The 12,105-nt window shown below is 62.4% G+C and overlaps 3 protein-coding genes across 7 annotated transcripts; all 3 read left to right on the forward strand.

Annotated features, from left to right (window-relative positions):
• Positions 1-208: 208 nt before the first annotated feature.
• On the forward strand, positions 209-2,607 carry SLC25A34 (solute carrier family 25 member 34). 2 transcript variants are annotated; one of them, XM_061379482.1, is made up of 5 exons: positions 209-738; positions 1,190-1,255; positions 1,917-2,069; positions 2,159-2,293; positions 2,358-2,607. In XM_061379482.1, exons 1-5 carry the CDS (start codon positions 250-252, stop codon positions 2,556-2,558), a joined length of 1,044 nt encoding a protein of 347 aa, XP_061235466.1. In that variant the 5' UTR covers positions 209-249; the 3' UTR covers positions 2,559-2,607. The 2 variants fall into 2 exon arrangements, with proteins under 2 accessions (XP_061235466.1, XP_061235467.1); XM_061379483.1 differs by having other exon boundaries at positions 2,376-2,607.
• A 132-nt stretch (positions 2,608-2,739) lies between these two features.
• Positions 2,740-6,078, forward strand: TMEM82 (transmembrane protein 82). 2 transcript variants are annotated; one of them, XM_061379484.1, is made up of 6 exons: positions 2,740-3,409; positions 3,492-3,564; positions 3,811-3,985; positions 4,832-5,240; positions 5,373-5,560; positions 5,661-6,078. In XM_061379484.1, the coding sequence occupies exons 1-6, from the start codon at positions 3,340-3,342 to the stop codon at positions 5,721-5,723; spliced, it is 978 nt and encodes a 325-aa protein (XP_061235468.1). In that variant the 5' UTR covers positions 2,740-3,339; the 3' UTR covers positions 5,724-6,078. The 2 variants fall into 2 exon arrangements, with proteins under 2 accessions (XP_061235468.1, XP_061235469.1); XM_061379485.1 differs by lacking the exon at positions 3,811-3,985.
• Positions 6,079-8,002: 1,924 nt separating this feature from the next.
• Positions 8,003-10,923, forward strand: FBLIM1 (filamin binding LIM protein 1). 3 transcript variants are annotated; one of them, XM_061379602.1, is made up of 8 exons: positions 8,003-8,036; positions 8,803-9,011; positions 9,369-9,502; positions 9,587-9,698; positions 9,790-9,959; positions 10,067-10,245; positions 10,337-10,454; positions 10,750-10,923. In XM_061379602.1, exons 1-8 carry the CDS (start codon positions 8,011-8,013, stop codon positions 10,861-10,863), a joined length of 1,062 nt encoding a protein of 353 aa, XP_061235586.1. In that variant the 5' UTR covers positions 8,003-8,010; the 3' UTR covers positions 10,864-10,923. The 3 variants fall into 3 exon arrangements, with proteins under 3 accessions (XP_061235586.1, XP_061235588.1, XP_061235587.1); XM_061379603.1 differs by lacking the exon at positions 8,003-8,036 and having other exon boundaries at positions 8,586-9,011; XM_061379604.1 differs by lacking the exons at positions 9,369-9,502; positions 9,587-9,698.
• The last annotated feature ends 1,182 nt before the right edge of the window (positions 10,924-12,105 follow it).

Genomic DNA, 12,105 nt, shown 5'->3' on the forward strand with positions numbered 1-12,105 from the left:
TCCCTGTCGGGAATCGCCGGGTCACGTGAGACGAGGACGCCCGGCCGGGATTTGGGATTTGGCAGCGGTCCGGGGGGGGGGGAGGAGGGGGGGTGACCTTTGCCCCATTTCCCTACCCCAAATTGGGGGTGGCTCCGGTTGGGGGGGGGGGGGGCTGGTTCGCAGGAGGCGGCGCTCGCTCCCCTCGGTGCTTCCCTGCAGTGGGGGGGGAAGGTGGAGCCTGGGGCCATCCCCGCGGGCAGGTGCTGCATGGCGGCGGGTGCCGGCGCCCTCGCCCCCTTCCCTGGGGTCCCCTCCGCTTCCCTGCATGAATTCCCTTACCCCCCCCAGGGCAGACCCCGCGTCTCCGGGGGTTCCCCAGCTGGGGGGGTGCCTCCAGCCACCGACCTGGTGCTGGGCGCCGCGGCCGGGTGCTTGGCCTGCGTCCTCACCAACCCGCTGGAGGTGGTCAAGACGCGGCTGCAGCTCCAGGGCGAGCTGCAGCCCCCCGGTACCTACCCGCGGCCGTACCGGGGCGTGCTGCGGGCGCTGGGGGCCGTGTGCCGCGCCGATGGGCTGCGGGGGCTGCAGAAGGGCCTGGCCGCCAGCCTGCTCTACCAGGGGCTGATGAACGGCGTCCGCTTCTATTGCTACTCGCACGCTGAGGACGCCGGTTGGACGCGGTACCCCGGGGGTACCGTGGCCGCCGGAGCCATCGCCGGGGCGGTGGGAGCCTTCGTGGGCAGCCCCGCGTACCTGGTGAGTGCCTGTGCCCCGCTGCGGGAGGAGCTGAGGGGCTTGGGGACACAGAGCCCTCTGAGCAGCGCTCGGCGCATCCCTGCCTCCCTGCGCTGCTTCACCCCCCAAGTGAGGGTCTGATTTGTGCGTGCTTCCCACCCCAAATCCCTCCCCTGCTGGAAATCTGAGCAGAGAACTCCCTCATAAGGGAATTGGGGTGTTCCCCCCCCCCGGATTTTAGGGTTGCAGAGCTCAGATAGGGCTGCAATGAGTGCTCGCAGGGTCCCTTTGCTGCGGGCTGGGAGGGTGAATACAGGGGTTCGAAGTCTGGAGGTGCCCACATCTGGGCACCCCACATCTGCCGAGGGGCTCAGAACACCCCTGAGAGCTGCTGAGATGGGGGAGGGACCCACGGTTTGTCCCGGTGGGGATTGGGGGGGTCGTGACCCACATCTGTGTGTCCCCCTCCCAGGTCAAGACCCACCTCCAAGCCCAGACACTGTCCTCAGTGGCCGTGGGCCACCAGCACAATCATGAGGTGAGGAGTGGGGTCTGGGGGGGGCACCCATGGTTTGGTGGCACCGTGGCCACGCACGCGGCAGGACCCGGTGGGGACGGTGCTATTTTGGGTGTTGAAAGCTGCTGTTTGGCCCGTAGGGATGCTATAAATAACAGTGAACAGGGAGGCAGTGACAGGAACATGGAGCTGGGACACTGGAGCTGGGCACCCCACGGGACCACTGGCACCTGTACGGAGCCACGGTGGCTTTGTGCCACCAAGGGGGTTTTGCACGGCAGGGTGGGATGGAATCATGGAAACATGGAATGGTTTGGGTTGGAAGGGACCTTAAATCCCATCCAGCTCCAACCCCTGCCACGGGCAGGGACCCCTTCCACTGGAGCAGCTTGCTCCAAGCCCCTGTGTCCAGCCTGGCCTTGAGCACTGCCAGGGATGGGGCAGCCACAGCTTCTCTGGGCACCCTGTGCCAGCGCCTCAGCACCCTCACAGGGAAGAGCTTCTGCCTTATCTCCAACCTGAACTTCCCCTGTTCCACTCTGAACCCATCACCCCTTGTCCTATGTCTCCAGTCCCTGATGCAGAGCCCCTCTCCCGCATCCCTGTATCCCCTTCAGGCACTGCAGGCTGCTATAGGAAGGGATGCGCTGTTCCCATTCCTCCCCATTTCCTCTCTTCCCAGAGCATCTCCGCAGCGTTCGAGAGCATCTACCGGCAGCACGGGGTGGCGGGGCTGTGGCGGGGGGTGACGGGCGCCGTGCCCCGCGTGGCCGTGGGCTCAGCCGCGCAGCTCGCCACCTTCGCCTCCGCCAAGGACTGGGTCTGCGAGCACCAGGTGAGGGCCGCGCGGGATCCGGGAGCCATCGATCCAATGATCCCACCGTGGTTCTGGGGGCAGGAGCTGATGCCCGGCGCTTCCCGCAGTGGTTTGGGGAGGGCAGCTGGGCCGCAGTGCTGGCGGGGGGCATGGTGAGCGGCGTGGCCGTGGCGGTGACGATGACGCCTTTCGACGTGGTCAGCACCCGGCTCTACAACCAGCCCGTGGATGCGGATGGCACGGTAAGGCCACGCGGGGAAGGGGATGGGGGGGAACACGGCTTTTCCCAGGATCCATGCGCCACAGGGGCTCCTCTCTCCCCAGGGCAAGCTCTACCGGGGGTTTTTGGATTGTATCCTGCAAATCTCCAGCAAAGAGGGGCTGCTGGGCTTGTACAAGGGCATCGGCGCCGTCTACCTCCGCCTCGGCCCGCACACCGTCCTCAGCCTCTTCTTTTGGGATGAGCTCAGGAAGATGGTGCAGCACCAGCAGCCCCCGGGGCTGTAGGACGGGTCCCGGCCCCGCTGCGCCCGTCAATAAAGGGGTTTTTCTAGTTTTTGGCGTTGTTTTGGGGTCTTTGGGGTGGTGCAAATCATAGAAACACAGAATGGTTTGGGTTGGAAGGGACCTTAAAGCTCCTCCAGCTCCAACCCCTGCCACGGGCAGGGACCCCTTCCACTGGAGCAGCTTGCTCCAAGCCCCTGTGTCCAACCTGGCCTTGAGCACTGCCAGGGATGGGGCAGCCACAGCTTCTCTGGGCACCCTGTGCCAGCGCCTCAGCACCCTCACAGGGAAGAGCTTCTGCCTTATCTCCAACCTGAACTTCCCCTGTTTCAGTCTGAACCCATCACCCCTTGTCCTATCCCTACAGTCCCTGATGAAGAGCCCCTCTCCAGCATCCTTGTAGCCCCATTCAGGCACTGGAAGCTGCTCTGAGCTCTCCATGCAGCTTCTCTTCTCCAGGCTGCACAGCCCCAGTGTTCTCAGCCTTGAGCAAAGGGGGACCTGAAACGCTGCTCTGCATCGGGCTGGAAAGGACAATGGTGATGCCAGGGACCAAAATGCTCACAGTCCACAGACCCCATTGTGTCCATCCCATTGCTGCTTCCCTGTCTCCACCCTCATTTTCCCCTCCGTGGGGCAGCTGCAGCCCTGGCTGGAGGAGCTGAGCTCCAGCTGCCCTCACTTGCCCCAGCAATGATTTACCAGCCAGGGGGAGGCTCCCGGCCTCCACCCCTTGGACCTTGGAGCCGGGCCCTGGCTCTGCCGTGGCTCCTCTCCATCCGGAATGTTTTCCCTGGGGTCGTGGCTGCCGGGGCTGACATGGGGCTGGGCGCTGCTGGATGCGCTGCTGCAAGGTGAGAGCCCCCGGGGGTCCATGGGGACAGCTTGGGTACGGCTCAGGGACACCGGTGACCTCCTGCTGCCTTTTCCCTGCAGGGCTGGTGGGTGCCTGCGCCGTCTCGGTGCTCTGCAGCCTCCTGAAGGTTTATCTTTACATCCAGTGCCTGAAGTAAGCACCAGCCCCTCCTTCCCTGTTCCATAAGGGGGTTTGGGGATGGATCCGCCTTTGGGACCCACTAGTGGGGAGGACAGCTCGCAGCACCCACGCGTGCTGGCAGTGGCAGGGCAAGGGCTGTGCCCTTTTCTCCCTGCTGCAAAGCACAGGGGTGCTCTCGAGGCTGTCACCCCGCTTTTGGGGTGGCAGAGGAGGAAGGGGACGTCCCGCCCGGCTCAGTGTCCCCCTCGCTGTCCCCAGTGACCCAGAGGGGCAGGCGCAGAAGGAGGCGATGCGGGCGCAGCGGCGGGTGCTGGAGCCACTGCATGTGCTGGGGCTGACGGGGCTGCTGGCGCTGGTGGGCTCCCGCGTGGCCGCGCTGGTGGTGCTGGAGTTCTCCCTGCGCGCCGTGTCCAGCCTGCTCTCCCTCGGCAAGGTGAGATGGGAACGGGGGGCTGCGGACCTGAGCCTCGCTTGTGGGTTTGCATGGGGAGGATGGGGAGGGGGCATGGACTGCGTGTGGCTTTGCAGCACCTGCAGAGAGGGTGAGGGCTGTGGCATGCCCGAAATGAAGCATCCTCCTGCTGCTTGCAGCACCCATGAGGCGTATGGGATCTGGGGCATGGAGGGTGCTGGGCATCTTCCTGCTGCTTTGCAGCCTCTGCAGGGAGCATGAGGATGGCTGGCATGGAGAAAACCATGCATTGCTTTGCATGCGTGCATGTCTGCAGCCGTGTGTCCCCTTGCTGCATGCAATGCCTGAAGCGTTATAGGGGGCTGTGGCATAGAGAAAACCACTCATTGCTTTGCAACTGTGCATCCCTGCTGCATGCAGCACCTACAGAGAGGATGAGGATGGCTGGCATGGAGAAAACCATGCACTGCTTTGCATGCATGCATGTCTGCAGCCGTGCATCCCCTTGCTGCCTGCAACATCTGCGGGGCTACAGGGGGCTGCAGCATGGAGAAAACCACTCATTGCTTTGCAGCCATGCATCCCCTCGCAGCTCTGCAGCAGCTGCAGGGAGGATGAGGATGGGTGGCATGATGGGAGAAATCCATGCATCGCTCTGCATGCCGGTGTGTCTGCAGCCATGCATCCTACTCTGCACTGCAGCCAAGCGCTGCCTTTGCAACATCTGTGGGGAGGATGAGGATGCATGTCCTTGCAACTGCGCATCCCCTTGCTGCCACCAGTCCTTGGGGGGTCACAGGGATGCTGCAGCATGGAGGAAGCCCTGCATCCCTCCCTGCTCTGCTGACGGTGCCTCCCGTCCCGCAGGGCTCCCCCAGCACCCAGCTCTACCTGCTGTGCCAGTACTCGCTGGGCTGCGGCGTGTCCTGCGGCCTCAGCTTCCTGCTGGAGGGGGCTCCCCACGGCACCTGCAACCTGGCGCTGGCGGCGGGGCTGGCGGGGCTGCTGGCCTGCGGCGCGCGGCGCCTGGCGCGGCACGTCTGCACCCTGTACGAGCTGCACAGCACCGCGCAGTACTGCGGCGTCTGCATCCTCCTGCTCAGCTCCGGGCACCGCATCCCGCGCCTGCTGCGCAAGGCAATGGCCATCACCTTCACCGTGGCGGACCTGGCTGCCGTAGCCCTCATCAACCGGGATTTCCTCTCCACCGGGGAGGCCGTCCGCTTCTGGACGCCGCTCACCATCTGCTACACGCTGCTGGTCATCTACATGCAAGGTGAGGAGGAGACCGGGTCCCCAGTTATGGGGGTTTGGGGGGTTATGTCCCTATGTGAGCATCTGTAGCAGGTGTCAGTGCCTGGCTGTGGGGCAGGGACAGGGTCCCACTGTGGTGGCCATGTCCTTGCAGAGGAGCCGCAGCAGAGCAGCGGGAGGCAGCCGGTGTTCCAGACGGTGCTGGTGCGGATGGGCGGCCTCTTCATCCTCCTCCTCACCGTTGGGCATTGGGTTGACATCTTCCACGTCCTCATCTCGCTGCTGGGAGAGCTGTGGTGCCTGCTCCATGCCCGTGTCATGCTGGAGGCCTGCTGGAGGCAGGTGAGGTGGTGACACCGCCACGACGCTGCAGTGAGGGACTGCGGCAGCCTGGAGACCACGGTGAGGGGCTTCTCTGCTTCTCTCCTTCCATCTCCCATAGGATTTCACCCAGCATTCTCGGTCGGATAGGCGGCCAAGATCGGGATCAGAGGAAGCATCCTGATGGACACAGGGTGTAACTGGGCATCAGAGACTCAAAGTGGCTTTGCCTGGCTCCCCCAGAACAGTTGCACCCCCCCCAAATCCTCCCCATCACAGATCCCCCATGGGGACGAAGGAAAAATGGCTCCTGGAAGGTGCTGGACCCCATCCCACAGGGTGGGGGAGCTCAGGGGCTCCTGTATACCCTGTTTTTGGGGGGATCCCATGAAGTTGTGGTACTGCTGGGGATTGGCTCCCTGGTCCCACTGTGGACCTGGGATGCTGATGGATGCCCCGGCCCTGGTGGCTGCTGTGGCAGTTCAGGGGCCTCCAAGGGCTTGCAAACCTCGGGAAATAAAGGTTTTTCCAGCAAAATCCATGGGCAGAGTGAGCTGAGGTCCCACCGTGCCAGAGCGGGGTGCACAGAGGTGGTGTGGGGGTGTTCTGGGAGTGTACTGGGCATCCTGGGGGCATAAGGGGGCACAGCGGGACATGTGGGGCTGTACAGGGATCTATGGGGTATCCTGGGGATAGAGGGGGCACATGGGGCATCCTGGGGGTAATGGGGCGGTTCATGGGGCACTATGGGGGTGTTGGGAGCATCCAGTGCTGTATGGGGCAACCTGAGAGGGTCTGGGGCAATGGGGGGAACAACCGGGAGTGGGGAGGGGGGCAGGGGTCACCCCAGGGCACACAGGGGCACCCAAGGGGCTGTGGGTCACCTCGGGGTGCAGGGGGCAGTCAGAAGGCACCCGTGGGTCCGTGAAGTACCCTGAGGCCCCATGGAGCACCCTGGGGTGCATGGGGCAGTCGGGGGGGGGCTATGGGGCACCCCATGTCCTATAGGGCACTCTAAGTACCTATGGGGTACCCCAGGGTGCCCCGTACAGCTCCGGATCCCCCCAACACCCCTAGGGTGCATCGGGCGCCCCACTCGCCGTGGGGCAGACGGGGGGAGGAGGAAGGAAGGAAGGAGGAGGAGGAGGAGGAGGGAGGAAGGGGCGGTGATGCCGGGCGGCTCTGCCCCCCCCCCCCCCCCCCCGCTGCCCCCGCCGCACCGGGCGCGTCCGCGGAGCGCACGGAGGGACCCGCAACGGATCCCAGGTAGGGGACAGGGACGGGAACCCCCAACCAGGGGCTGTGGGGGCACCGCAGGGCAAGCGACCCCCCCCCCCCATCCCCATAAGGACCCCCACAGGTAGGGGACAGCCCAGGTATGGGGTTGGGGACCCCCAGGTAGGGGACAGGGACCCCCCCAGGTAATGGGTGAAGGGCTGCAGAGCCGTCTGGGATGGGACAGGGGAACCCGGAGCCACCCGCAGGAAGGGGACTGGGGGTCTCAGGCTGGGGGGACATGGTGGGGCCACCGCCATACAGGGGATAAGGGGCTATGGGGGGGCCCGGTGGGAGATGGGGCTGTGGGGGACTGCAAGGCCGCCCCAGGGTAAGGGACATGGGGACAGCGGGGCCCCTTGTGAAAGGGAGCAGGGGACACCCCGGGCTGTGTCCCCCCGCTCTGTCCCTTCTCTTTTGGGTGTCCTCAAAGGGCTCTCCCAGAGGTCCCCAGGGCAGGGGACAGAGTTGGGGTCACTTGGCAGGATTCCCGTGTCCCCTCCTAATTCTGGGGTGCCCCATAAGTGGCCCCATCCCTGTCGGCCCCACCTGGGCTCCCACCCCAGGAGATTTCGGGACGATGCTTGCGGGAAACCAGGCAGGCCCTTCCCAACATGGCCCATCCCAAACAGGACAGCGCTACGTGCAAGGAGCAGGGGAAGGAACCCCATATAAAATGGGGTGGGGGGGGCACCCCATTATTGCACCCCTCAAGCCTCGACCACCCTGACGGCCCCTGGAAAAGGGGGGGGGAACCGGGGGTGCTGCGATGGGGCCGCCGGGATCCCGTGAGCCCCGGCACAAAGAGGAATGCGCTGAGCACATGGTTCCCATTAGCCCCAGCGATCAGGTTTTGTACTTCGGGGGGATGTTTCACCATTATTACCGGTTCCCCCCCCTTTTTCCCCTGCAGCGCTGGAGGAGGAGCAGCGCCGGCTCCCGCGGGCAGGGTTTGAGGCCGGCGGGGCTGGAGCCCCGTTGGGGTTTTGCCGGTGGGGAGGGCGGGAGCGAAGCCGCTTGGGCTGGGTTCGAGTTCCCTTTCTAATCCCTTCCCCTGCTTGAGTCAGAGGCTGAGGTCACCGGTGTGAGCATCCCGAAGCCTGCACCCACCGCAGGGGGACCGTCCCCCCCCCCTAAAGGATGCACTGGCCCCGATGAGAGGGAGTTTGGGGCAGCAGAGCCGCCCTGCACAGGGAATGAGACCCGGCAGCTCCTCACACAGGTATTGTTCATGCTGACAATCCACCACGGGGATGAATCTTCACTGCTGCAGCTCCTGGCTAAAGCCTCGGGGCTCCCTGCCCCCCCAAACCATCCAGTTTGGGAAGGGGAAGCTTCGCCCCGGCTGCTTTTCCCGTTGGGAAGCTGAATAAACAGCGCTTTTCCTGCCCGAATGGGGTTTATCGGGATCAGGCGCATCCTGCCTGTGCTGCTGGGCGATGCTCGGGGGCCTCTCTGGTGATGGGGGGATGTGGTGGTGTGCAGCACTGCCCCCCCGTTTCCCCATCTGTAAAGCTAAAGGGGGGGATGCCCTGAGCTGGAAGTCATTAGCAGGGAAATGGGGGTAAGCAGGGAGGGAATGGGAAGCCGGGGGACATGGGAACACTCCCAAAAAGGGTTTGCAAAAGGAGATCCTATCGCAACCCTATTTTTAAGAGGAAAAGTGAGATTTTTCTGCTGCCCACCAGGAGCTTAATCCCAAATGGGGGCAAAAAGAGGGAGTAAAGGGGATTAAAACGGGCAAGGCTTGGCCTCAAGGGCCTGAAAATGGGCGATTTTGGCTGCTGCCTCACCGGGACCCTTTACCCTGCGTCCTCCCAGGCACGAGGCTGTTTATTGCCGTGACGTGGGACGGGGACACTCGCTCCTTCTCCCTTTCCGGGAAGGCGAGGAGGGAGGCGGCTGAGGCTGAAGGGCAGCAGGGCCTGGGGAGCTCCCGGTGTGCCCACAGGTTCTGCTCTCTCATTTGGCCCTAAAACCGAGCCCAGGTCCGGCCCGTCCGTGCTTTCGGCGATGCTGCCGGGGAAGGCGGAGAAGAGGATGGTTTCATCGGTATTCATCACCCTGGTGCCACCACGGAGGGAGGAGGCCACCAAGGAGAAAACCCAAAGGGAGCTGCGGCCAGATGGGGACAAGGTCCCCGGCACCCATCACCCCTGGACCCCGCTGCCCCGGCCCCCTGCATTGCCCAATGGAGGTGAGTGGTGGCTGCGGGGGGCTGCGAACGGTGCTGGGAGGATGATGGTGTGGAGATGCTTTGTGTCTCCTCTGCATTAAGGGATGTGTGCGCAGGCAGGAGGGGATGTGGGGGGTTTTAGGGGGTTATTCCCCAAATCCCTGCACCCATCCCCGAATGGATCCGGCTGCTGGGAACAGGCTGTGTTTACTCTTCACAATCAGGTGCTTATCGGCCTTGTTTGTCCCCTCGGCTGCGGTGGCGTTTGCTTTTGGGGCAGGTCGGTGCAGTGAGCGGTGCTGCAAAGCTGTCAGGGAGCTATTGCAATGGGGCATTTTTGGACCCCCTGAAATCCCCCATATCTGGCTTTTGCCACAGAAACCCGCCCAGCAGCCCCCGTGCCTTCATCCCCGACGGTCCTTGTCCTCTCCGAAGCTCCCCAGCCCTTGTCTGCAGAGACACTGGTTCCGGCGCTGCAGCAAATGGACCTGGCAGCACCCGCTACCCTCCAGGTTAGGATGCATCCCACCACTGCCTCAGTTTCCCCACATACAGGGGCATAAGTGTGATGTGCCATTGTCTTCCTGCCCCGCCAGGCCCCTTCTGCCCTCCCTGCCGAATTGAGGCCGCCCAAATTCTGCCAGGAGCAAGCTGGCAAGCTGCAGCAGCGGGATGCAAAAGGGTACCCAGAGAGGGACAGCTCCAGAGGTAAGGAGGGGATGGGGCTGCACTGTGAGGGCTTTCTCAGTTGGGGAAACTGAGGCACGCAGCACCAAACCCCTCTCCTTTCCTCCCGAAGACATCTGCGCCTTCTGCCACAAGGCACTGGGGCCGCGGGAGCCCACGGTGGAGGCGATGGGGAAGCAGTACCATGCTGAGTGCTTCACCTGCAGGACGTGCCCCCGGCTCCTGGCTGGGCAGCGCTACTACCAGAAGGATGGGCGCCCCATGTGCGACGCCTGCTACCAGGTACCTGTCCTCCCATGGGGACAACCAGCACCCTCGGGGGGGTGGCAGGAGATGCAGTCCTTGAGAGTGGGAGCAGGGATCTCATGGTGTGCCCCCCCCAAACCCAGGCCACACTGGAGAAATGTGCCAAGTGCAAGGGGCTGATCACGGAGCGCATCGTCCGTGCCCTGGGCAAAGGCTTCCATCCTGACTGCTTCTCCTGTGCTGCCTGCGGCCGGGCCATTGGTGCTGAGAGCTTCGCTGTGGACGAGCAGGATGAGGTGTACTGCGTGGCCGACTTCTACAGGTTGGGGAACGTGATCATGGCAGTGCTGGTGACATTCAGCTTGTCCCCATCGCCCCACAGCGCTCACGCCGCTCCCGTTTGCTCCCATCAGGAAATACGCTGCGGTCTGCAGCGCTTGTGAGCGCCCCATCATCCCCCACGAGGACAAGGACACCTACAAGATTGAGTGCCTGGGACGCAGCTTCCATGAGAGCTGCTACTGCTGTGAGGTACGGCCCCGACGGTGCCCCCCCCAAAAGCACAAGGGATTGGCTCTGAGCCTTTGTAAAGCACAGCCGAGGGGTCTGCAGCACCCCAGGTGCCATCAGTTTATCTTGCAAGTGGTGGTGATGGGGAGATTATAAACAGATCTGGTGAAAAGGACAATGTGTTCAGCCAGAACGTCAGCTTTTCCCGGTTTTCATGGAGTCTGCTGCTTTGTGTCCAAGCACTGGTGGGTTTGATAGGATGCAACATGGCACGGGACCCCTAACGTGTGTCCTCCCTTTTCCCTCTTCCCCCCAGAGCTGCAGGACACCCCTGTCACCAGAGCTGACGGAGGATGGGTGCTACCCCCTGGACAACCACCTCCTCTGCAAGTCCTGCCACATCCGCTGGCGAAGCGAGTCATCCTGCTAAAACCCTGTGGTTCAACCTCCATCGTCCAGCCCTGGGCACCAAACGGGGTGCATCCACTAGGATCCAGTGCCGGGTGTCCTCTGCACCCCCAAAGAGCTGCAGGACTGGGGTTTGCATCACCAAAACACACCCGGGACCCCGACTCGCTGGGCTGGCCCCGGGAAGCACAGATGCAGTGTCCCTGTGCTCATTATGGACATAAAAAGCCCTGGCAAAGCCTCAGGGACTGAGGAGCCGAGGGTTTATTCACTCATTTCTTTTTTAAAACTCCTTTTCCGAGGCCAGTTTGGTTTCTTGGGTGATTTTTCTCCTTTCTTCTTGAGCCTCCTTGGGGTTTCAGTTAAACGTTTCTCTCTGTGGTGACGCAGAGCGGGCACTGATTTAGTTACTTGCAGTTAAATAAAACCCGGAGTTTAAAGCCCCTCGTTTCTTTCCTCCGCCCTGCATTCCAAACCCATAACATGCACATTTAGAAGGAAGGAAAAAAGGACATTTTAGAGTTTTGAGAAGTGTGGCAAGAGTTGGGTCTCTCGGAGTGAGAACACGGCTGGGTTTGGGGTGCAGCGATGCTGCTGTTGCCCTGGAGAGAGCAGAGGGTCGGTTCTGGGGGCAAGATTCGGGGTTTCATGGTGTGGGTGGTGCTGAGGAAAGGGGGTTTGGTGGCTGTGGCTGGTTTGGGGTTTTTCTCTCTGACAGCCTGCGCTGTCTGGGCTCCACCTCAACCGGGTCGGCAGAGGGCAGCCGGAGCACAAATTCCTCCATCAGGCAGAAAACTCAGGCTAAACGTTCTGTGCTGCACCCCACAGCGCTGCGATCCTGGGAAAGACCACCCATTCCCGTTTCTGCACGTTATCAGACAGAGGATCGCTCTGCCTTCAGGCAGGTTTTGATCTTCTCTCAGTCCACGCTCCGAACCAGCAGAAATTAAACTATTTAGAAGCATGCCCAGCATCTGTGCGACCGATGTCACCAGGGTTTTGTTTGTGAGGGTGTTGCAAACCAGCTGGAGAAAGTTTCCTTTTTAACTGAAAGTGCTTAAAAAGGTTGGAACTGAATCTTTAAGGTCCCTTCCAACCCAAACCATTCTATGAAATCAAGAGGAGGAAACAGAACATCTGAGGTGATGGTTAACACATTCCCTGATTGAAAAAAGGGCTAAACCCAACCAAAGCAGCAGCCATACGTTTCTAGGTCACACAGGATGTCTCTAGTGTGCTCTGTATTTACAAATGAAAGGGTTAA

The sequence above is a fragment of the Neopsephotus bourkii genome, unplaced genomic scaffold (genome assembly GCF_033783945.1).
Source record: "Neopsephotus bourkii isolate Nb327-2 ecotype Australia unplaced genomic scaffold, CSIRO-AGI_Nbou_v1 NB_1778, whole genome shotgun sequence".
Classification (NCBI taxonomy): Eukaryota; Metazoa; Chordata; class Aves; order Psittaciformes; family Psittacidae; genus Neopsephotus; species Neopsephotus bourkii.